The sequence below is a fragment of the Cottoperca gobio genome, chromosome 1, assembly GCF_900634415.1.
Source record: "Cottoperca gobio chromosome 1, fCotGob3.1, whole genome shotgun sequence".
In the NCBI taxonomy this organism is placed as follows: domain Eukaryota; kingdom Metazoa; phylum Chordata; class Actinopteri; order Perciformes; family Bovichtidae; genus Cottoperca; species Cottoperca gobio.
The window spans coordinates 12,389,214-12,414,288 of NC_041355.1; the positions used below are offsets into that span (position 1 = coordinate 12,389,214).

General features: G+C 40.3%; 1 protein-coding gene across 3 annotated transcripts; it reads left to right on the top strand.

Annotated features, from left to right (window-relative positions):
- Nucleotides 1-238: 238 nt before the first annotated feature.
- On the top strand, nucleotides 239-24,230 carry LOC115008296 (rab11 family-interacting protein 4A-like). Of its 3 annotated transcripts, none has more exons than XM_029431821.1 (5): nucleotides 239-431; nucleotides 4,563-4,650; nucleotides 6,969-7,048; nucleotides 16,565-16,652; nucleotides 23,967-24,230. In XM_029431821.1, exons 1-4 carry the CDS (start codon nucleotides 279-281, stop codon nucleotides 16,610-16,612), a joined length of 369 nt encoding a protein of 122 aa, XP_029287681.1. In that variant the 5' UTR covers nucleotides 239-278; the 3' UTR covers nucleotides 16,613-16,652; nucleotides 23,967-24,230. The 3 variants fall into 3 exon arrangements, with proteins under 3 accessions (XP_029287681.1, XP_029287689.1, XP_029287698.1); XM_029431829.1 differs by lacking the exon at nucleotides 23,967-24,230 and adding an exon at nucleotides 17,636-18,034; XM_029431838.1 differs by lacking the exon at nucleotides 23,967-24,230 and adding an exon at nucleotides 17,513-17,606.
- Nucleotides 24,231-25,075: the final 845 nt, after the last annotated feature.

Genomic DNA, 25,075 nt, shown 5'->3' on the forward strand with positions numbered 1-25,075 from the left:
CCCGAGTGGTGCAGTCAGTATGCTTATATGTGAGGGCTTGTTACTATTACTGGTAATGGAGAACACTGCTGTGCTTTCCAATACTTCCGGGTGGGTACTTGTCTTCTGTTCATCAGCATCATTCCTCCTTTCGCGCGCAGCAGCAGCATCCAAGAGCTCATCTGTCACGCGCACAGTCACGCGCACAGCAGCGCGAGCGGTTTCCAAACAACATGGTGTTTTTGTGGGTCACGTCGGGTTAAAACACCCAGAAAGAAGACTAATAAAGCAATAAAGAGATGGATGAAGACTTTCTTCCTGAGTCGGAGCGTCTGCTGACATTTGTGAGGAAACTCAAAGAGGTGTTTGACGCGTGTGACGAGGACTCAGACGGGTTTATCCGCCCTGAACACTTTGTGCAGTTGGGTTCCCAGTTTGGACAAACGGAACAGGTGAGACCATGGATACTCACTAATTGTTTATATTTGCTTCGTCTGTCTTTTCCCTTCAACTATAAGCAACCCTCCGCCACTATAGTGAAATAGCTTACAGTAAGGTGCAATAGGCAACCGAGTAATGCTGGCACTTTCCCACACGCCCTAATTATTTTGTGATACTTCATAGGCTAGCCCTACTGTATCTTCCCTCTTGAAAATATATAATTATGGACTTTCACATTGATATGTGATGAACAACTTCCACTTTTATTTTTTGAGACACGACAAGCTAATTGGGAAGAGCTCAGCTGGACTGCTGCACAGATGCAGAGGAGTTTCCTAATTAAAGTTTTCCAGGTTGGAGCCAAAGCAGAAACATTTTTGGTTCCTTAACAATGCAGTGGGAACAGTGGGAAAAGGTATGACAGTCCAGCAAAACTGCTTGATGCACCTTTCCCTCTCTGACCTGAAAGTTGTGCGTGGAATAAGATAGTTGTTAAGTTTTACAGGAGCTGGAAAGTAACTTTAATGTTCACTGGTGAAACACTGTCTGGGGGAAATATGCTATTCACTTTAAACATTGTTCGTTAGAGCTGATGAGAAAAGTCAGGAAAACACCATTTACCATCCATTTGAAAAAATCTAATTAGATTAGTTACATTATTATTGCCATGCAACAGTGTTGGTGGTAATTGTTTTGGTACATCACGGTAGCTAAAGCAGTAATAATAAAGGAGATGGAGCCGACATATAAACCAGAGGAGCAAGAACATTATGAATACTAAGCAGAGTGAGATGTGAATAGTGCAAAGGCCAGGCTGATATATTGGCTCATAATAGCTTATTGCTGAAATGTCGGTATTAGTGTATGTGTTGACCGAAGTTACCAACATTGTTTTATAGTTTGTCCACCAGGGAGCACTGACATTTTGAATGTTCCTCTTACATATCTTGGAAATAATTCAAAGTAAATTTAAATAAGGCTATTGGCTCATATCATAATCAAATAAATACCTATATTAAAATCCAGTATCGGTCAAGCTATAAAGACTATCGCCAACATTTTGCATCTGAAGTGTATTTAAACATAGATAACTGAATGAAACTGTGAAGCTTAGAAACAAAATCTACAATCTGTATCTGTCAATATTTGTTAATATAAGCTTAAAAAGTTGAAATATTTTTCACTTAAGTTTTTAAAATAAGCTTCGATCAGGACGCTGTTTCAACTGATTGATGATATTTTCCTTATTGAAGCATGGTTCATTATGAAAGACATGCTTACAAAACAAAGTGGAGAATAACGTGTAATCTTCTGTAGCCAATTTGACTGAAAGAGCTTGGTTTGTAATGAATAAGGGAAATTATTGGTTATATTTTAGATGTTTTTCATCAGCTCATTTGTCACAGTGGACATCTCTTGTGTTTCACTGCATGTCAGCATAATTGAACAGTGTGGTTGATTGGCTCCCCAGTGTTGTGTTGCTCATCAGCAGGAACATTGTGGAGGCACTGATTAGCTCCGGGGGGAAGCTTCCACTGATGTGGATGAAATTTGTAACTCAAGGACCTACACGTTATTAGACCCTATAATGCAAAACATTTGACACTTTACAATGCATTGTATGACTTTTTATTTATTGTTAATTGTTTTAATACCACAATTCCATCCTAGTGTGATGCTGAGACTCTTGCATTGAAAGTAATTATACACAATAAATAATGTACACAATAAAAACTGTTCTACAATGAAAATGTCAGAAAATTGTGAAAAATGTCCAATTTTCTCAAAGTCCAAGGTGATGTCTTTAAGTTTCTTGGTTTTTTTCAGTCCAAAACCCAAAGATCTTAAGTTTAATATGATATAAAACAGAGAGAAGTAGGACATCTCCACATTTGAGAGGCTGAAAGCAGAATTTTCTGCCATTTTTGCATGGAAAATAATTTTATTATCAAAAATAGTTGCCGATAATTTTTCTATCGATCGACTCATCGATTAGTCAACTAATCATTGCAGTTATATTGTATACAGAAAAACAAACACATGCGCACATTACAACTACTCTGTTGGGTTTGTACTTTTCATTGATGTCTCGTATTAAGCAGCCTCCTGCAAGTGTTGCCCTCTCATGTCATTGTCCTATATGAGCAAATCCCACAGTAGGTGACACTCTCCCAGTTGTACGGTCACATGCAAACGTGCAAACGACGGTTTTCTCCTCTGACCTCTTTTCTCTCCCCTTCATTTTGTCCTTAAAAACTGAGGACAAGTCAGAAACAATAATCTAGGTCTTGAACAGGACTGTGTTATACAAATCTGTTGAAATTGGGTTTGATCCAAATAGGTAAATTACATTAATCTAAGTCCTCAGGTGACCTCCATTTAAAACACATCAAATTGCTTATCAGCTGCACATGTGACCCAGTTGCCAAGTATAGGTTACGAGGGTGTGAGAGGACCTAAATAAATTAATACATTTAGACCCTTTTTATAAATTAAATGAAAAACAATTTCTGTGAAAAGTTTTCCAATTTGTAGTTGCACACAATTCTCCTAGGTTGACTGTTGTCATAGCACAACCTCTCAAAGTTGAAGCATCAAGGTCCAATTTAAAACCCTGAAGTTGTTTCAGATTTGAAATGGATGTGGGTAGTTTGCAAAGAGAATAATGCATTATTCAGCCGTGGTGCAGGGCGCTTAAAGGCAGCAGCCCTCTTTGGTGAAGTAGATGCGGGAGGATCATGAGTCAGGGTGTGCATGTACTCGGGCCTGCTTTTTGGCCACTTTCATGATACAAATGTGTGATATTGCACATGAGGTGTGTTAGATTATTTTAGCATTTTTTCCTCAGTGAGAGCCTGAGTATTGCAATGTAATCTTTGGCCGTCTGTGTGTTCATCAGCAGGTCGGTTTTACCATTGGTCTACATGAAGACAGCTACTGGCCAAATGTCCATGTAAAATATGTATCTCACGGTTCCCAGAGAAATAATCTCCAACGTTTTGGTGATTTCTTGCACTTACATGTTGTGTCACTATGTGGTGTTAGGGATCAAGCTGACATGAGGAGTCACAGGTGGGTTTAAAAAATCAAAAACAAAACCACCCATGATTTCACCGGCACTTGGTACGTTCCAATTGGCTGGCAGGTGTTGCTCTCCCATTAGGACAAACTCTCCGCTTCCTCTTATGAAAATATGAAAGTGTAAAGGGTTCCCAAAGATTGTTTCCTGTCCATTTTGAACATCTCTGCACCACCTTCAGGCTCAAAATATTGACTTGGCCTAATCTAATGAATTTGCCAAGATGATAAACCGTGTTGCTTATAATGACTCGGTACCTCTAAAGCTCTAAGAATATCAGAACCATCATTAATAGTCTGTTTGGCCAAACAAACACAACGTTGTTCTGTGCAATAAACATTACAGATTCCTGTGAGGCTGTAAAAAGTGTTTTGTTTTCAAGATAATACAGTAAACTGTTATTTAGTCATTTATTGTTTGGGCTATAAACATTGTTATGATATTTTAACATCCTATGTGACCTTTTTTTGCATGACGGGGCACAGTCGATGCTCTGAACTTAAAAAATGAAGACGTTTCTTGCTGTCGGTCTTTTGAGGGACATAAGTAGTTATTATACAGCATGGGCTGATTAGTGTAGCTCTGCATTTGAAATACCACAATGTTGTTTGCATTGATATTGAAATGGAGGATGGACGCAGGCAGCATGAGAGAATACTATGTCTATAGCACTGCTCATCTCTGTAAAGAGCCTTAGTGCAATGTTGAAAGTGCGGATGATTCATGTACTTATTAAGTACTTTGTACTTATCAGCCACCTGTCTATCTCGGAAACATGGCAGTGGGAGGCACAGAACTGCAAACACACACAAACGCACACATGCAAATGTTGAAGAGGCTGAAGAGTGTTTGTATAGGGTTGGAGATCGTACTTATTCAATAACCTGCTGACACTAATCTGATACATAACTGGGTTTCAGTACTGTTAATAGATTCACAGCACACATTTTGAGATGACATGGCAAAAAAGCTTGGGTTTGTCTTTAATGTTTTACTGTGCATTAACAGAAATGTGTCTGGTGTGCGCTGATAGCTCTCATGTTTTCCGTGTTCCTTTCCACAGGTGAAGAAGTTGGCCAAATGTCTGGACCCCGACTCTCATGGGAGAATCAACTTCAAAGACTTCTGCTGCGGCGTTCTCACCATGAAAGGTAAGAATGAGCTCATTTTCTGTGTGTGATAATTAAGTTTTAAGGGCACTGACGGCCTGTAACTAATGGTGTTTTGCTCTCAATAGCTTTGGGAATAATTTAGCATAGGCAACAATTTATATTACTCAAAATCCTGCAATAATCAAAATGTACTTTTGCTACACTACTAAGCAGAATTCTTTTAGCATTGGCATCATTTATTGTTGTTTAAATACATTCTCCTGAGATTGATGCCTCCTGTGCATGTGGGGATGGTATGTAACATGAAGCAAACCTACACATTTTATACTGAATTATACAGTAAAAGGGTGTGAAGCCGGCTTGATGGAGTAAAACCAATAGATGCATTCAAACTTTCAATTCATCCATATTGTATTGGGGTGGTGGCGGAAATCTAAGACAGTCAGATAAAAACAAATCGAGCCAAAGCGGTCTGCATGGCTATATACCACTAGAGATAGAAGTGTTCTTCTACAATACATTTAGCTGGTAGCTCGGCGTACGATGAATGCATTCTGTATCCTTTTGTATGTGTGGCTCTAGTGAAGCCCTAATAATGTCACCCTGCTTAACCAAGTGGAATAAAGTAGCAAGTTTGCCAACTCATCATATTTCCTCTCTCCGCGTTCTGTTCTCTTTGTATTGAGTCTCTGTAAAACCAGGTCAGCTTACAGTGGACCCAGGCCAACCAGGGCACAGGAAGGGACGGAGACTCGTTTCTGCCGTTAAGTTAGAGAGGAACAAATTGGGTTTCTAGTTCTGCATTGTTGAGTGGTGTTGTGTTGACCTGGATTAATAATACAATGTTAATTTATAGGTGTAGTCACCGGAGAAGATTGTTGATATTTGAACTCAATACCCAAACATACTGTATACCCCCCCCCCCCCCCCCTCCAGATTTACCATCCTTTTCGCTCTCACTGCCATTCTCTTTATACATCCATGGCCTTTCCCCTGTCCTGTGCACAAGCATGAGCGCTCACTGTTGCTGATTGGCTTGAATCTGGTTGTGTGGCTCTGTCCGAGCCACTTTGTTTGTTTTCCCATTAACAGAGCCAGGGCTGTGTATGAACACCAGTTTTTTCAGCGCATACACAGAACAGACAGCTAGCAGACTGTGAGGAGATGTTCACTGAATTTGACAAAGAGTGTATTGAATTAAAACCGCTGACTCCACCTTTAACACTCGAGTGTCAGTTAATGATCTTTGTCCAAATGTATGAGCTACACAGAATGTGACATCCATTAGACTTCCTTTTACACCGAAGTACTGTAGATCATTATGAAACCCCAATTAAGTAATATTATAATTATAATGGCATCATGTCTATACTAATGCATGGTCAAATTATAAGTACATTTAAAGTGGCTATAATTGATACTTTAATAATAACAATGCATCAAATGACAAAGTGATCGTGTGGTTGCTGACCGCTCTCACAGCTGGTGAACATAGTGAAGCATTTAACAGCTGAAGAGATATTTTCTCAGTAGAGACAAAGAAACGATCTTAAAGAGAGTTAATATTGGACTTGCATTGGTCAGGTGGACAGCAAAGCAACTTAAAACGATGGTAATGTTGCTCCCATACTGCTGGATGTGTAAATAAGCAAGTATTCCTAACAAGATATTAATTTAAAATAGGGATGAATAATTCAATGTTGTGTTCACTTGTTCCCTTTGACCCTAATTGTGACCATTATTGCAGTTTTAAGGGAAAGTTTTCATTCCACACATCAGTTTATTGTGCATTTTACTAGGTGCACTCTTTCCTCTTTTACCTCTGTAAGCCCTTCCCTTTGTGCAACTTCACAACTGTATTCCTGTTTCTCTCAACGGATTTGGGTTCGTAAATAATAGATCTGTTTCATAAATTACACCACTTATCGGCTCTCTCCTACATGTTTTATCTCAGGGAGTGTTTGCGTTTTTGTCCTGATATTGACCCACGGTTTTTAAAGTGGTTTGGTAGCTAGAAGCTACTTCTCTATTTCTATAAACCATACAGGAGAGTCTGGTTGTTGGGGCTTTTGTAAGGTTTGCAGAACATCATGTTGAAAGCTAATGTGACATTTTCCACATTCTTCCCTTTTTTTTTTTTGATATTTTAAAAGTAAATCAAAATGATGGTGTTCTGGAGAATAACATACTAAATAATAAGTCACGTAACACCCCAAAGACAAGCCTGCCTGTGCATTATCCCCAACCAAAATACAAAACCTAATGTGTCTGTGTTTCTCAACAAATGCATTGTGTATTTAGCAGCACATACTTTCAGCAGACGGAAATGAGTCATGCATGCTTTTTTTTCTTTGCAGGTTATGTGAGGCTCCTTAAAAAGAAAAGTGGGCCACAGTTCATCACAGGGCCGTATGAGACAGCTAAGAGTTGCTATCGGGTAAGTTAAAGTGCGTAGTTTATGTCTGCATGTATCCTTTCATTTGTGTTGAATTGAACTGAAATCTATCACTGTCTTAAAATGAAGACAATCATCTGGATTAATGTTGCATGCCAATGCTAGATATGCATCTAGATGACTATCAGCACTGCAGCATCTGAACTGCAGCCGGTTAGTTGTTGAACAACAAGAATCTACAGAAAGTACTTGGCAGCTTCCATTTTATTCCCTCTGTATTCAATTTACAGCCCAATTCCAACCATAATGACATTTATTTATTTATGATTTTAGCATTTAGTCCTGAACTATAGTTTACTGTAGGCCTACACAGGTAAAGTAAAATATATTTTTCAGTAATCAATGTGCAACTAAGTAGAAGACAATGTGCAAAATATCCATCCTCAATAGCCACTTAATACACTTAATGACGACCAGTTACGCTGTATATCCATGTTTGTAAGAACGACAGGGCGCAGCTTGTACTTCACTATTCTGCCCACTTGGTGGTAGTGTTCAGCTGCAGATGTGACGTAGACGACAGGCAGTATATCAAGAGAACTTGCACACTTACTTGTTTGTATGTTAATGGTACAAAAATCCCTAATACATTCTTGGATTAGTTACATTTCCACAAACTGTTAGATTTGTTCTCTTATTTGTATTGTTTTAGCTTTTAAGGACCTTTGGTTACATTAGAAAATTGTTTAACTTTAAGGTTTATTGTCTACTGTGAACATTTCACAGGAATTAAATAGATTTCCCAATTTATCTTTCAGCTTTTACAGATCTACAGATTAAAGTTCTTACAGATGTAGTAATTTGGTTGTATTGCCATACGTTATTGTCTCGCGTCTTTTGTTTGACTCCAACAGACATCTGGGTACGCAAAGATAATTGGTTCGCTACATCATAGTCTCACTGACATCCCTAGGTGTTGCATGTGACACATATTTCATACATTCCTCGGGTCATATCTTGGGAAATGTGATACTTTGTACAATATGACTCCCTATAGCAATAATAACATGGGTTCTTTGCAGAGCACTTCATAGTGGTAATAACTGTTCCAGAGTATTCTGTGCAACAGTTTACATCAATATTCTAGCTTTTGATTGTTTGTCTTTTAACTTGACTCCACAGGTTTAGAGAAGAGTTTGTTTTGCTGCCATTGATACATACAGTGTAACATTTCATTATACCAATGGAGAAGTGCTCTTAAAATATTCACACTGGGTGAAATGCAATACGGTCGCTACCTACTGCGTCTTTCACGGGCAAAACAAAACACTTCTCTTTTTTGGAAATGCTGTCTCATTTGCGCACTTCCCTTTGGAATGCACCTTTTAAAAGATTTTCTGGCGGCAGTCATACCATTTTATATTCCAGCAAGAGGTGTGAGCTTTTATCCAAGATTACTTTCCTTCACACGGTGACAGGTAGGTGTTGCACTTTTGGATGCACTTTGCAATGACAATCACTTAGCCTTTCTCCTTAATGGAAATATGCATGTTACTGTACTTTTGCACTGCAGAGTTAAGAGTTAAGTTACTTAATTTACAGTGACGGATGGTAATGGAGATTACCATTGAGATGGAGATGATGCTGTTGCTTTTTATTACATTAAAGTCAATGAAAATGCTGACAGTGAGGATAATGTTTAAGAGATCCTTTCAAAAGTCTAAAATTAAACACATTAGATAGCCAGGTGCTCTTACCTACAGCACATGGGCACGTCCGATGCACTTTATGTTGTTTTAGTGTTGCTTTAAGTGATAATGGGAATGGAGGATTTTGAATCCTCTTTTTAATGGTCACACACATGCACACACACAACATCACAGCACACACAGTGAAATTCAGACTCTGCTCCTGATACTGGGATGGGTTAAATGCAGTGCACTGCTATTATATTATCAGCGCCCGGGGAGCAGTGTATCCCAAGATATAATCTTAGGAATATATGAAATGTGTCACATGCAACACCTAGGGATCTCAGTGAGACTATGATGTAGTGAACCAATTATCTTTGCGTACCCAGACGTCTGTTGGAGTCAAACAAAAGACGTGAGGCAATACAACCAAAAATTACTACATCTGTAAGAACTGTCCATCTGAAAAACCTGTTGGATAAATTGAAAATAAAATGACCCTCTGGTTCCCAAGTCCCTACAGACTGAGCTACTGTACCCCTATAGCTCTGCTTACAGCTGTTTATATAAGCGCAACGGTCTGTATACATAATTAATCTGTAACATTGAGTCTATCGTGCTGAGCAGCATAGATGGCGACTTACATGGAGTGTATTAAGGGCTCTGTTGTTACAATTGAAATATTATATCTACATAAAGGACCTCTTCTTTCTACCTTGTTTTTATGTTTTATTGAAGGTTTTCCTTGGATTAAATGCTCTTTTAAGCTCTAAACTTCTGCGTGAGAAAGCTGCCACTGCATTTAAACGCATTGAAAGCTGCAGCCAGTCGATGCTACGAGTATTGGTTTCCACAGAAAAAGATAGTGTAATCTGCAGGTACTTCCTCTTGGTCTATGCTTATCTAGTTTTTCTCTTGTGGTGGATAGAGATAACGTGAAACTAATAACTGCTGTTTAACCTTCTCACTGATAGCAACCACTACATTAACGTCTCGTCAGTCTAATGGAAGTCTTTTGTAAATGTCTCCTTATCTCTTTTTCACATTAGAGAGGACTTTTTTTGCTGGATGAAGATGTGTTGCATATTTTGTATAATTAGATTTATGATCCATAGAAGCTCAGATATTTGAGTGCCAGCCAGGGTGTCCAGTTGTGGGAAAAGATGTTCACGAGTAAAGTTGTGTTGCCATAGCATAGGAATCCCAGAGCTCCCCAGGGTGTGTGTGCGTGTGTGTGTGTGTGTGTGTGTGTGTGTGTGTGTGTGTGTGTGTGTGTGTGTGTCATGCTGTGCTTGTGTGGAGAGATGGAATGAAAGGCGAGAGGGAGGAAAGGTGAGAAGTGTCATTATTGCAAGAGACGTTGTAGGAGAGGATTTATTAGCTTGCTCTCTCCTGCTGCTTGGGTACACACACACACACACACACACACACACACACACACCAGTTACAGGGGAAAGACTGCATGGCCAAGGCAGGTGCTGAAATACATTTTGGCACACAGCAAAGACAGATTGCGCTGGTGCACTAAGCACCTGGGAGGATACATACATTGTGTGGGGGGTTGGTTGGTGTGTGTGTGACAGAGATAGCAGGATCGAAAAGAGAGGAAGTGAGTAATCTCTAATCTACTATCTAAATGAGTCAAATATCCTTGATTTAAAAGCAGCTGTGTGTGGATATATTGTCCTCCTGCAATGTGCACAGACAAATGCTCCATGTGAATAACCTTAGAACATTTTGGGACTTGCATGTTAGTGACCTATTGTATAGTTAACCATAAATATATGGTCATTTCTTTTATAAAAAAGCACTCTCAATTAATTTTTGGCCATGTGGAAACTTTGCAACAAGCTGTAAACACACCACTGACATATTGCCACCTTTTTGAAGTTAAATAACGAACATGTCAGCGATCAGTTTACACATCCAGCAGATAAGTAGAAACCTTCGCATTCATTTGGAGTCCTGCTCTGTCCACCTGGCAAATGTATGTTCACTCTCTTTACCTCTGTTTTTGGTGTCCATTAACTCCTGAGGGAAATATCTGGCTCTTTAGCTGTTAAGTGCTTCACTGTGTTCACCAACTTGTTGCTGACGCCATGTCTATACAGGAGGCGTATGGCGTGAGCAGCACGTTAGCAGAGCAGAAGCAGCGGCTTTGGTCTGTGTCTATACAGAATGTGTTCAGGCATTACACGAGTGTTACACAGCCTGTGTGGATAGTTTTATTTATTAAAATAGGAGCGTATTTGTCCTGTCAGACATGCTTGACCCAGACAACACATCTGTAACCGTCTGTTTGCTGTTTGGTGCTGGGAGGCCACCCGCAGCTTGAAACTAGGTTGGTGCAAGCAGTGAGAGTGAATCAAAATGGTATTGAGGTTGCAGGCTGTAAAACCAAAACAATGACCTCAAAGACCCTAAAATGCTCCATAAAGGAGGAACCGCACAATCTGGTTATAATTATCTGTGGGTTTGTCAGTCATTTGACCCATTGTTTATTTCAAATGATTGATTAGTGCAGCTTTAAGTAACCCAGCCTGTTTAACTTGCCTAAAAAGGAATTACGCATATGATAGTGATAATGCTAGTAGACTATCATTCTGTACTTGAATCTGCTAATATTCATTTCCTTTACAACTCAGGCCAATTAAACTGCAATATTCTCTGTGGAGAGAGTTGATAAGCAATCTCGCACAGAGAAATTACATAAATATTAACGTTTCAGATTATAGGTGCACTCGTGTCGGGGTTTTTTTATGTTGAACAAAGTACAACATTTTAGTCCACATGTGTCAAACTCAAGGACTGTGGGCCAAATCCGGCCCCTTGCTAATATTTAGGTTCAAAGGTTCCCTTACATCACAGAGAAGATGTCAGGATGCTGGAAATAGGGCATTCTATGTAGCCTAATAGAAAGGCCAACATTGATGAGTCATATTTACATCTATGAAATATGCTGCATGAGAGTTGTGCTTGACTGAAAAGTGTATTTAAAAATGTTAGGGTTTTATGTGCAGATAATTGCATGCCAGAAGGCTTGGCTGCATGAGACATGTAAACTACAACATCCCCTCGCATTCAGTGAGTGATAACCCTACGTACACCAGTGACCAGCAGGGAACCTCGTATAACCTCAAGAAAAATTGTGGAATCTGTATGGTGGCTGAGCCTCTGCAGAAAAACAATCAATAATTTACACCTCATTTGTCCTCGCATGGAGAGATGTTAATGTCTTCTCCTTCTCGCAGGTCAGATGAATCATCTGAGCTCTCTGCCTCTAATCTGCTTTCCTGCCAAAGGCCGTCTGCTCTTTCTCTCTGTGTTTTCTTCATCTCCTGCTTGGGTTGTTTAGTCTCTGTGCTATCAGTGAACGCACATCCTCCTAATTTTGTTCATGGGTTTGTGACGGTTGCAGACGTGGGGTTTGCAGGTCAAACATAAGCACAAAGATGTGTTGTCATCTGGTCACCCTCATCTTTTTATTTATTATCTGCTCTAGTTGTACCTCCCGTCCTCTGTTTCATTATGCCCTTGTTTAGAGCACATCTCTTTATTTATCACCCATCACTCCCTAGCACTCTGCTGCACCCCTTTGCTTGTACTTTGTTCTTCTCTCATCATATTCTAAAATTCTCTTTTATTCATTGCTTCATTTCCTCTTTCCCACTTGCTTGTCTACATCTTGCTCTCCCTTTTGATTTCTCCCTCTCTTCCCCGTTTCTTCTCCCTCCTTTCACATTACCACTTCAGATGAACAGTGAGAGGAAGATCACTGCAGTCATTCCATGGTCTGATTAAAGACCTGTGATGGGAGGAAAGTGAGGTGGAGAGGGGGGAGTCGAGACAGGAGAGAGCATTAACGGTGAAAGTAGAAACAAAGAACAAAGAAAAACAAAAAGGGGATGAAAAGGGGAAGCATAAAAAGAAGAGAGAGAATACAAAGGGCATGTTTACTGTTTCCTGTTTACCATTGTTTGTGCAAGAGCATGATGGGAAATTCAGCCAGTCGAGCCGCACTGCAGACTATGAAGCAGAGGCAACATCCCTGAGTCACTGTTTGCAACATGAACACTTCCTCATGATGACTATCAGCAAGCCTTCCTCAGAGCGGTGGCCGTCTGTGGCTCTTTTTACAGTTGAACTCTGAGTTAGCGGAAGTTTGTCTAAAGGGCAACATCACTTTGTTTGATGTATTCATGTTATTGTTCATGCAGTATGCATTAGTGAACATTGCCCCTCTCAGTCAGCAATGTAATGAAGCAAATGGCTCACGGTTCATATCACAGTGTCGGTTCATGCGGAATTAATTTATAGCATCCTGTAAACCATACTGAATAGATAACGGCGGCATCCGGACTAAAGTATTGATATACTTTCTGCAGTATCACTTGATGCCATATCAGAGCTGTTTGTTTTCTACTGTGCCTTTTTGTTTGCATTTACTTGACAAGGAGCTCTTGTGGCTCCCTGAAGCAAAAGTACGATGCACCTCAAAACATCTAAGGGAGGAGGTCATAACGTGTGTGTGTGTGTGTGTGTGTGTGTGTGTGTGTGTGTGTGTGTGTGTGTGTGTGTGTGTGTGTGTGTGTGTGTGTGTGTGTGTGTACAGCCCAGTGGTTAGGCTTACAAAGTTTGTGCGTTTGACATGAGAGAACACTTTTCGCAACCTGTTTCCTGCTAACAGTCAGAGTTGGTTTCTTTTAACTATGACAACAATCTTTTCGTATCCTTAACCAGACCAAACATTAACATAGCAGTACAGATCAGAAAACAAAGTCATGAATTGTTTTTGTAACGGTCACAAATGCGTGATGATGAATGTTGTCTTGCTGATTGGGGCACCAGATCTGAAAATGCTACAGTACGTCTCGTCTTGGAAGGCATTCTCATTCCACCTATTTTATTAAGTTTGGAGAACTTAATTTACTTTGCATTGTGTCTTTGACTATGTTTATGGTAAAGACATAAATGAAGGCAAAGACAGGTCTTATAAATTAGTAATATTTAGATATTAGATGATTAGAAGGCATGTAGTTTTAAGGGTTTCCAGGCTGAACTTGGGCAGATCTGTGTTGACGGCAAGACGCCTGTGTGATTTGTAAAGGCTGAAAAATACACTTCAGTTCTGTGTATTTTTGTCGATGTTATTGTGGAGCAGCACGTGTGAGTTCCTGCAGGCATGTGAAGTTTGGACAATCCCAAACCGACGTCGTAAACTTTATGGCCACATTAAAAGCCAACACAGTTGACTGATAGCCCCTCTGACAGCCATGGAAACCTCACGATATGTGATGCCACATTGTGAACCATCTGGTATGATGTGATGTGATGGCACATTATGACAAGCTGTCTTTTAGATTTAACATTTTTCTTGATGAGAGGAAAGGGCTGGCAGTGTCTGCTTTTTCTGTGATGTCCTTAATGACCCGGACCTTTTCTCAGCTGCTGCAGATAATGTCTTTTTGAAATTATATTTGAGACAGCTGTCATCATATGTCAAGTATGGAGAACTAAAGAAAAATATGCAATGTACAAGTACAGCTTGGAAATATATCTGAGGATTTGGGGAAATGTTAGTCACCCACAGAATTACTAATAGTTTTTATATGAACATGTGAACATCACACAGATGTAACAGATCCTAATGTCCCACAGTGTGAGGATTCAAACTCTCCTCTTCAATATCAATTCATGAGACAAACTGTACTTAATATTAAAATAGTTGCAATGGCCATTATTGATTTTTCAAACTCATTGTAAACACTATTGTAGTATTATTCATATCGAGTTGTATTCTGTAATAGTTCATCTGTGGAGACCTGAAGGCTAATCTTTTTTATACAAACTAGTCAGCCACATGTTCTTAAATGTAAATCTTTGTTAATCATAACAATCCTTAACAAGACGCATGCATGTGACAGTCAGACTACAGTCGTGAGTTGTCTACTGCCTCCTGTATTCTTAAGGCGCCTGAAGGCTCAGTCATAACTGCTTGTCTGGTGGTTGAATAGCTTTGGAAACTTCCTCTCCCCCGCCTTTCGGATTAGGGGGGGTTGTGTCCAACCATTTCTGTAACTTTCCAAATCCGACATTCATAGACACTTTGCTTGGTGATTGGTCAAACGTGCAGAGGTGAGAACGTAACACAAACACAAAAGATCCAACTACTTACTTGTGGTGCATAACCCGACCCTTCAGTACGATTCAGTAAGGCACAATGTAGTGTTGGAGGGTGTAGTGTGCAACTATAGTGACGTAGAACAAGACACACTGTTATAAATGTCATACTGGTCTCAGAGTGGTACATACAATATCCCAGGTATCTTGGTATAGCAACCTGTATATAGTATACAGTTTAATTTGAGTATAGTGCATAGCATGTGGGTTAACTAACTGTAGCACATATAGCCTCAAGCACAAATCAATTGGTATTGATGGTATATTGACTTTGAGTACATCTAAAGGAGGTTATGTGAAGCATACATGCATGAGAAAACAGATTATGTGAGGGTTGTCTGTCTGAGTAAGTGAGGAGAAAATGACGGGGTAGTGATGGCAGTGGAAAGAATGATGCAAGGAAAACGCTAATGGATTGATGGATGTGAGGGAACGAGAGTTTGGAAAGAGATAAGAGCAGCAGAAGGAATGCAGACAAAGAGGGAGAGTCTGAAGAGAGAATAGAGAAAACAAAAAAAAGATAAGAGGTGGACAAAGAGAAAAAACAGACGTACAACAGAGACGGATAAAATAAGATAAAACCTTTTATCTAATGTATTAATGGGTGAGCCATTTAGCCAGTGATTGTGAGTGACAGGGCCCATTAGTGCAGGTGACACTCATCAGGCTGTTGGATGTTTAGATGGAAACGGGAGCGGATTATATGGTCAAGACGATATGGTCAAGGGTGTGGGAGTCTGGCTGTCTTATGTTCAAATAGATTAACATGGTGTTAGCAGATCCTGAAAAAACATTAAATTGTGTCTGAAGATCTAAAATGCAGTGAAACATTGCATTTGAGTTGTTGTTCATCAAGATCTTTACTGTGGGTTAGAATGATAAACAACATAAAATATGTTATATATTGTTAGTTTCATATTCAGTAGTGTAATAAACGTTCCTTTATTGCATTATGTCTGACATTAAAAATAAAAAATACAGTCTACATTGCAATTTCGTTAACTTGTGCATTATTTAAAGCTATCTGATATAGGTTATGTCTGTTTCTCTGCTAAGTTGACTACGGCAACAGACAATCTACATTTACAGAATTTGGAGAAGAGTTAAACCTTGTGAGCATATGAACAAAGCAGTAAGTCTAATGCAGCTGTGTGGGAAAATACGCTCAATTGTTTACCCATCGATCACAGTGCTGCAGAAGTCTCAAATACCCTCGAGAAAAGCAGCCAGTCATCCAAATACTGTGGACTAGCAAAATCATTCCATCTCTGTTCAAGAAGAGAGCAATCAATGGATAGTGTCAATAAGGAAATACAGCGAGGCATCCTGCATATAGCTGCATCCATTGTTATGTTTCCTCCCTATTTCTTCTTGTCAGTTACCAATAGTTGCTATTTAAAAACTAATTAACGCAGAATATGGCACTTGTTGCTGTTACTATTGTCTCAGTTATACATTACATTCTCAGAGGATGGTAAATGTGTACCCAATAGGCTGATTGGGAAGGAAGGGAATGATATTTTGTTGATTTGCAGGAGATCAAACTTTTCAGCCGTGTGTGTGTGTGTGTGTGTGTGTGTGTGTGTGTGTGTGTGTGTGTGTGTGTGTGTGTGTGTGTGTGTGTGTGTGTGTGTGTGTGTGTGTGTGTGTGTGTGTGTGTGTGGGTGGACTTTTTGTACACATACAGACACACAGTCTGGAATGTAGACAAGGCCCCGCAGAGTCCCACCAATGACAGTCAAGGACACACCGCCACGCAGCAGACATGATTATCTGTAAGTATCCGGCTGTATGGGAGGACTGCTAATGAACGGAAACATCACTTGTTCATCCTGAGACCCTCCCTCGTTCTCTATCTCTCTCTCTCTCCATCACACTTGCACATATGAATTACCTTTCTCCCATGATCTCACTGACAGCAATGGCTATAAATCTTATACTTACAGTAACTGGCTCTCACTCATTTTTGGTTTGCTGTCCAATTCCCTAGTTGAATGGTTATGCATGTATGTGCCGTACAAATACATTAACATATTCCCACATAACCTTGCATTTGTTTGTTTTTTGCATTATTACTCGTACTTCCAGTGATCTTGCCACTTCCCTCTTTTTCTCATTTCACCCTCATCTATGAAAGCCAGATTGCACTGAATCATCACACACACTAACCTTTCTGATAGATGATGCTCTTCATTGGCATTTGATAACCTCAGCTAATCCTGCCAAGTTGATGCAGTGTGTGTGTGTGTGTGTGTGTGTGTGTGTGTGTGTGTGTGTGTGTCCCAGGGCTGTTTATTATGTTATGAAGCAAAGAGTTGCAATATTTAACAAGTTACAAACTCCACTAAAGGCATTTAAAATCTTTTTATAGCTATACTGCTGATATGAGAATATTCCATTACGTTACATTTCAAACTTGAGGCAGTGTTGTGAGGTGAATTAACATTTGGAAGAGAGATGCAATGAATGTGACGAGCGTGGCTGGAGTCTGGGGCAGCCGAAGAATGTGTTTCATTGCAGTTCCAGCTGAGGTTTCTCTTTAACGTGTGTGTGTGTGTGTGTGTGTGTGTGTGTGTGTGTGTGTGTGTGTGTGTGTGTGTGTGTGTGTGTGTGTGTGTGTGTGATCTCCACCCAGATGCTCCTGGCAGGAGGTGACCTTCTGGACTTGTGGCACACACAGTATACCTGCTATTTCTGTGTGCTTGTGCGCAGACAAGCTAATACATTCTGTAATGCAAGTGTGTTCTTGTACTCACAGATATTCAAACTTTCTGAGAACGTTTGTGACCTTCCCGCCATGTTGACTGGAGCCAACCAGCTAAACGGTACACTAAAATACGTTTCTAAAAACATTTGAGGCGAGTAATAAACAATGCGGAAACAGAAACTTGATGAAGAGAATAGACTTGTATTGTAAACTCTCAGAGAAAAGTAGACCAGTGGTTTATGCTGGACAGTAAGTGTCCATGCGTGTTTGAAAGAGATAAATAACACTGTCCTCCCGGGAAGAACGACGGCATCAGTTGTTTCAGCAGGTGCCTTGAAATGACATGTTTACATTCAAATAACGACGCTGTATTAATAATGACGGGAACAAAGAAGGAAGCCAGCTGACGTTGTTACCGAGCAACAAAGTCCACATAAGGAGGAACCCTAACCCGGCTACAAGGATGGGTCAACAAAACAATTGACTTCCACCTGACATGAGCAGGCATGACCACAATCATTCTCTAACCTTCCATGTTTATTATTCAAACAGACGAAGGTCGGAGCAATGACAGTTACGATCAATAAGATTAGCACTTAAGTCTTGGAATTGTCTCATCATTATCAAGTATGTGGAGCACATCAACAAAAAGCAGATCTTCCTGAACTCTGTAACTCTTATTTCTTTATTTTTACCGTTTTGTAAGGCACAGACAAATGATGTTGTCCCACCGATAGGGCGTCAGATCAGAAAATGTGTCTTTCTAGAGGGCATGGACTTACGACGTATTTTGTCATTTAATATGGAAGACTTGTTGGGATACAGACAGTCTATACCGTATGTGCTTATACAGCTGTTCTGTCCTCACTGTCCGTCCCAGTATGTGCGTGGGTGATCTCTTCTGGCCCTTTCCTTTTTTTTGATGACACCTCTCTTCACACTTTGCTATGCCATCACTTTTAGCTGTTGATTTCCAAACAACTTCTCTCTCTGGGTGTCGCTTTCACGACAGGAGAGAGTGCAAAACTGACAACATGCGAAATGGCACAGCTGTTAAGTGTCCTTTCTGCAAAGAATGAAGAAGGAAGTGTCACAGTACCCAGCAGAAAACAGTAAAGTTGTGTTCATACACTTGTCTATATAAAGCACCAAATCACACGTGTCAATACTCATCAGTGGATGTTCGCTCAAACCACTGTTTAACCAGCCTGGTCTCACTCCCAGGGCTTCAAATAGCAACACTTGGGCAGTGGCCCTCTGCGTGTTGATGCTGCATTGCACCTATATGAGACGCACCGGGCTTTCAGCTAACATCAACAACGGACGTAGTATTAAGATTGAGAAAGTCCGCTGAGAGTGGGAGGGAGGTCTGGTTGATGGAAGGTCGGACTGCACTGTGTCTTTGTCAGACTGAATCTGAGTAATGCCCTACATGAAAGAGTCGGCTACATTCTGACATTTAGTCTGGCTTTGGTGTCAAAACCAGACTCTGCTTTTTTTTCTTCCTTACTCCTTTTGGATTTGTTCACTTTTGTCTCCCAGTTATGCTCTACTGCTGACCTTGTCAGACTGAAGACAGGAAATCGGACTGCTACTGGGTCTTCGTGGTAGTGGAAGAAAACATCACCACTGTGCGATCCGTGTGCCCTGCGTCTTCTAAAATAAAATACTTAACTTTCTATCTCTCTTATCTTCTGTCCCACTCTCCTTCCTCCCTCCTTAATTTGCTGTCTCTCTCCTCTCGCTGTTATCTCCCGTGACCTGTGCTTGAGGTCTGTGCAAAGCTCTGCTGTCCGTCCGTCTGTCTTGTTAACGATAATTAATCTCCTGACCCAGTCTTCCTCGTTTCAAAGCGGATAAACTGAATTGCTTGTAACAGCACTGTTGCCCCCAACATCTCTCTCTGCCTCCCAAATCTGAGTTAACAGTTATTATGCTGTTCAAGGCCTCCAGACTCCCCCTTTTACCACCCCTCTTTCCATTTTCTAACGTTCCTCTTTCTTCTTTGCTGCTGATGTTTGATTTGGGGCTTGCCTGATTTAATCATGGATTTTCTCCACAAGCTCTTTAGATCCTCTCATTCCAACACTCTCTCTGCACATCTTTTGTTTCTTTGATCCACGGTTTCCCCTCTTTTTCTCACTAGTTTTTGATCAGTCTACATACTTTGTTTTTCTTCCTACAGCATTCTTCCCCTCATCCTTCCTCTCTGCTTCTCTCTATTTTTCTCTCTTACTCCCTCATTCTCTTTCTGTTTGTTTAATTAGGTCGCTGATGGTCCTGTGATGTGTGGACTGAATAGAAAAGCTGTCACAAGAGCTCAGTTCTGGATCACTGCCTCCTCCTTCTCTCCCTTTATCTCTCGGGTTCTCCCCTCTTTCATAAACAACACAGATATACACATGCACAATCCAACTCGTAGTGGAAGTCATTGAATTTAGAGAAAATAGCCGTTAAACATTGTTCTACAACCAGCTGTGAGAATCGAGAATGAGGAACAGCGCATACAGCACATTTACACATAGATGTTGCCTCCACCTCCGGGTTACAAAGCAACCATAAAGGAAGTTTAATGCTTGCACAAACTGTTTGTGTGGAAAGTGTGTCCTCTGCAGTGTCATAACAGGGTGACACACAGGAAAACACAATAACTTCTCAGATGGCTCAAATCCTTTTTTCATGCAAACGAGAACTGTGAGTGAAAGAAAGGTGTCATCTTGGTGTAGATGAAAAGGTGTAAACTTCCTGTTTCAGCACCCAGGTGTCTTTAATCCACAACAATGCTGCGCTGCTTGTTGTGCAACTGGAATATAACTACAAAATAAAAAAGGTTGAATTCAAATACTTCGCCTTCGTGTGTGCGATTTGTGTGCATCTTCTGTTTGTTCATCTCTTTGCAAAGTGCATTTATATTCCATGACCTTGGTCAATAACTAATTTAATGGTTGTCCCTCCTGTCTGTCAGGATAATTAGCAGCCATTGTTTAGTTGCATTGTTTCGGTTCAGCTCACACCAAGAAGCCTTTCTGCCCACTAAAACCGTTTTAATAGAGGAAGTGAAAACCTCCAATAAACCCTGAACATCTTTCAGATGCTCTGTAGCATTTCTTCTTTAGCTCTGAGCTGCAAACTCACCAGGGTTTTGATTTAATGGTTCAGGTTTTGTCAAAACCTTTTGAGTGTTGTTGTAACTTATCAACACAAATCTTCAGAATTGTTCAGTCTTTCTCTTTCGGTTTGTAACTCTCTCCTCCCTCTCTCTCCTTCCTGTCTCTGTTTTTAATCAGACTTTGTCTTCCTCATTGATCCCTCTGTCACTTGCTGTCCCAGTGGTCTGGTAGTGATTTGACAGATGGATGGCCAGGTTGTGTATTGATCATCAGGCTTTGATCTGCTGTCAGTCAGATGCTAGTCGGGCCTGCTCAGCATACTGACAGAGAAAGGTTTCTGTGTGTTGGTTACGCCTCTTTTCACAATCTATTTCTGTTTCTTTTTAGCATAGCAAACATCAGCTCACCACAGCATTGCATTGACTTATATAGGCCTACATGGATGAAACTCCAATTGTGAGGCATGTTCACTGACTCATTGACTCATAAATAGTTTGCACATAATGGAGACATAGACACATCTATCAAGCCATGTGTTGACAATACCCGAATGCAAATTTGAAATAAACATTGATCAGATATGCAGCCAAAGTCTTATCTTAGTCCTCTATCTATTACCCAACTGCTGATACAAACATGAATTTGTCATTCAAAACTTCATTTTGCAGAAAAAGAAAAAAGATTTTGACAAAAGTTCTCAAGGTGTCTGTTTACAGGCAAACAAGATTTTAAATGGACTGGGGAAATATGTGTTTCCACTGCAGTGGAGCGCGCAATTACACTGTCATTTGCATCATCGCTGCAAACACTATCTTCTCACTGTGTGTGTGTGTGTGTGTGTGTGTGTGTGTGTGTGTGTGTGTGTGTGTGTGTGTGTGTGTGTGTGTGTGTGTGTGTGAGAGAGCAGCAGACCACGCTTTAGTGACCATCCTCTCTGAGTGGAGTCTGAATCGTATTGTGTTCTGGATACTTGTCTTTCAAAACTGTGTCAGAGTACATTGTGTCCTTCCATAAACAGATGCAGCACCGTAATCAATGCTTCCACAAATGTGTGTGAGTTTTCCCTGCAGGCAACACTAACCCAGTAGCCTGGTTTTTACTCATGTTACAGCTATATAGTCACCAATAGAGAGATATGTCCTGCTGGCTCATTTTTTACATATTTAACCTGCAGGATTCCTTCAAAAATATTCTCTGCGTTACTTGATATGTTACTTATATTTCAATTTAACTCGATGTTATGTAACTTTGATGTTATGAATAGTGTTCATATTTTAAAGGCAATATATTGTTGCTAGATCTGCAGTGGCAGGAGGTAATATTGCATAAATCCATGTAATTCTGTACTACTCTTGCGTGCGACTCCTCTGTGTTGTACAGCGTACACACGGTGCTGTATATTGTTGCCTGGATTAAGGATTAATAGAATAAGGCTGAGCAAGTACACTGCTGATACTTTTGGTATGTGTGTATTTATATCTCTGACGTTACTTCTGTGATTGTCTATACAGGTTATATGTAGAGTCTCTTAAGTGTATTGCCTCCTAATGTAGTGAAACTAAATTAAAATGTCATATTGTATTTATGTATTTCTCTACTCTGTCATTCTTTTCATTTGACTTTTATATTTCCTCCGTCACTACATTTGTCCTTTCCTCTTAATCGTCTACATTTTTTAATCGCGTGTACTGAGACTCGGTTAGTCATGGTCTCCCTTTTACTGTCAAGGTACTCAAGATAGTAAGATGAATGATTCTGCAGATTTCAGCCATTTCAATCTCTCACTCGCTCACTGACTTGCTCACTCGCACTCTATCTGACCCTCCTCCCACCGCCTACATTGTCATTACAGGGAATTTAACAGTTGTGCAGTTAGTGCTGGCATGTTGTTGAATCTTAGGCTCTACAACTTTAAATATACTCCTCCAAACTCCAACCCTTTATAATGATAGAGGATAATTGTGGCATCTAAAGTGCAACATTTCCAATTATGCGTGGTTATCAATTATGCAAGAATTTATACATATTTTCGAAAGATCAAATCTGTGAATGTTGCACGGTCCAGTAGTCGGATCAGTCCATGCCATGATTCAGACTGGGGTTGTGGAAACCAAAGGAATTCAGTAGGCTGCAGAACAAACTGAATATACCCAAGGCCAGGGGGCAGAAATGTTCTGAAATTAAATGTACTTGGTAAACCTTTAAGTACTCATGTGTGGCAGTGCATAAAAGTATGTTAACGGCCCATGTGAATGCGTTAGTATGTTTTTTCTCATATGTCCACAATGTTTTTTCAATTTGCAGCCCTCGGCCCAAATAAGCATTCGGATGGTAGCATCCATGCCTCGTTTATTTCTTATATGCCTCCTTTGCTCTCCTCTCCCTCTATCCATCTCTACCCCCACCCTCTTCCTCTCTATCATTCGTCTTGCTGCATTGCGAACCCCAGCAGCTGGTTGAGAATTCCCACAGAGCTGTGTTAGCTGCAACACGCACATTTGTTAGGTTTTTTTTCTGTATGTGTGACTGTACTTACTGGAAGGGTGTATGTGTGTTTTCTTTATTCCTGTGTCCATTCATCTTTGTGACGTATAATGCACATTTCTCAACCACCATCTCTCTGCGCCACCTACTCTCATCACTTGAATACACCTCCCTTCACTTTACATTACACAAAGTAATGTAATAATAGTGTCTCCTCTCTGAATAGCGTTAACATAACTGTTAACACTTTGTGAGAGTACGTAGTGAAAATCAGACCCTTGGTCCAAAACTATGTGTTGCCGTCTGAATGAGGCAGGTAGACATGAATAGAATTGTAAATGGCTTCTTTGAAAAGGGGGAAAGGGGCCAGCCCTCTAACAAATTGCACATAAACAAATAGCTGCAGGCCATTGGCTGAGCCACTGCCAACATCTTTTAAAAGTGAAGGAGAAAGAGAGCAGTGAAGAGAGAAAGAAAGGATACTTTGGGAAGGGTGCATTCCTTTCCACATAATTGGGTTTTATTTGGCTCCCTTCGCTTGGATCATATCTCTTTCCTCCTCATCTTTCTCACTACCTCTCCCTCTTCTTCTCATCACACCATCAGCATAAGAGTACTCACATTAAGTATCGTCTATGGCCCTCTGATACTTACACTATATGAGACACAGAGATTGGCCATCATGCAGAGTGTGAATCATGAAATTAAAAATATGTCAACAGGCAGAAGAGAGAGGAAGTTAGATAGCGAGAAGGTAATCATTCACTAACATTTCCTTGTCATTTTAGCAGGATTAAGTTTGGGCTCAGCTGCCATCAGATCCTGCCAGAGGCTTCTGAATCCAGTTACTGGAACAAGACACGAAGTGATGAAACCTGAGCTAACACTGTACGAACAGAAGCTTGGAAACAGACACCCAGAAAATATGAGATTTCATCATTATAATGACATATAGGTTAATTACAATTTTAAGATGTATATATTCATCTCTATAAAACAACAAGAAGGTGATAGAACAATAAAAGAAATGGCATACGTTGAAAAATAAATAAATCAGAAACTATCGTCCTTCTCTTTTTATTTCAAGTGTCACAGAGACCAGAGGGGATGTGTTGGGATGGCAGCAGACTGTGTGATTTGTGTCTCTACAGCATGGGGAACGGGTCTTTCAAATAGAAGTAGGACAACTGCAATAAGGGAGGCAGGGATGTGCTAAAATGACAATATTAAGAGAGAGCGGATTATAATAGCGGCTTGTTCAGTCAGGCAAAAATCATGCACAAAGAAAGCAAGTACTGTATATCTGAGAAAGGGTTGGCAGTGAAATATAATGTTGTTTGTGATCTATTCTTTATAGCGTATAAACAAACACACAGAAAAAAAGAACAAAAAGAAATGTAATAGATTCAGTCTAACGATATGCTCTGTGGGATTCCCACCCCAGGGGGGGGCGGAAATACAAGCTACAAGTATTGCTTTGTGCAGCACAGCTGAAACCAGGTCATCTTGTTGTCTTTGGTGGGAAATGTATAGCTTCATAAGGACGCAGATATACTGGTTGTTAAAACACGCTGATTGTGCTATCTAACAGCACTCTCATTTCAGTTGTTAGAGCCTACAAAGTAAGCTCTGACCAGATGCATCACTACGTCACCGGGTTTACAAGATACAGACAAGTTGAATTTTGAATGCAAAATAGCTCCACCAGGGACTGTCGCCACCAAACAATATTACATTTTCGGAGGTAATTAGAAGAAGCCTGAGCTCTTCAGTGCCGACTCCAAAGTTGTTCTCTGACAGAGAGTCTGGTCAGCATCCAACTAGAATATGATAATTTACAACTGAGGAGCAAAGCATAGAGTAGCAGCAGTAAGAATGATTGAAATGCCCGGTGGAG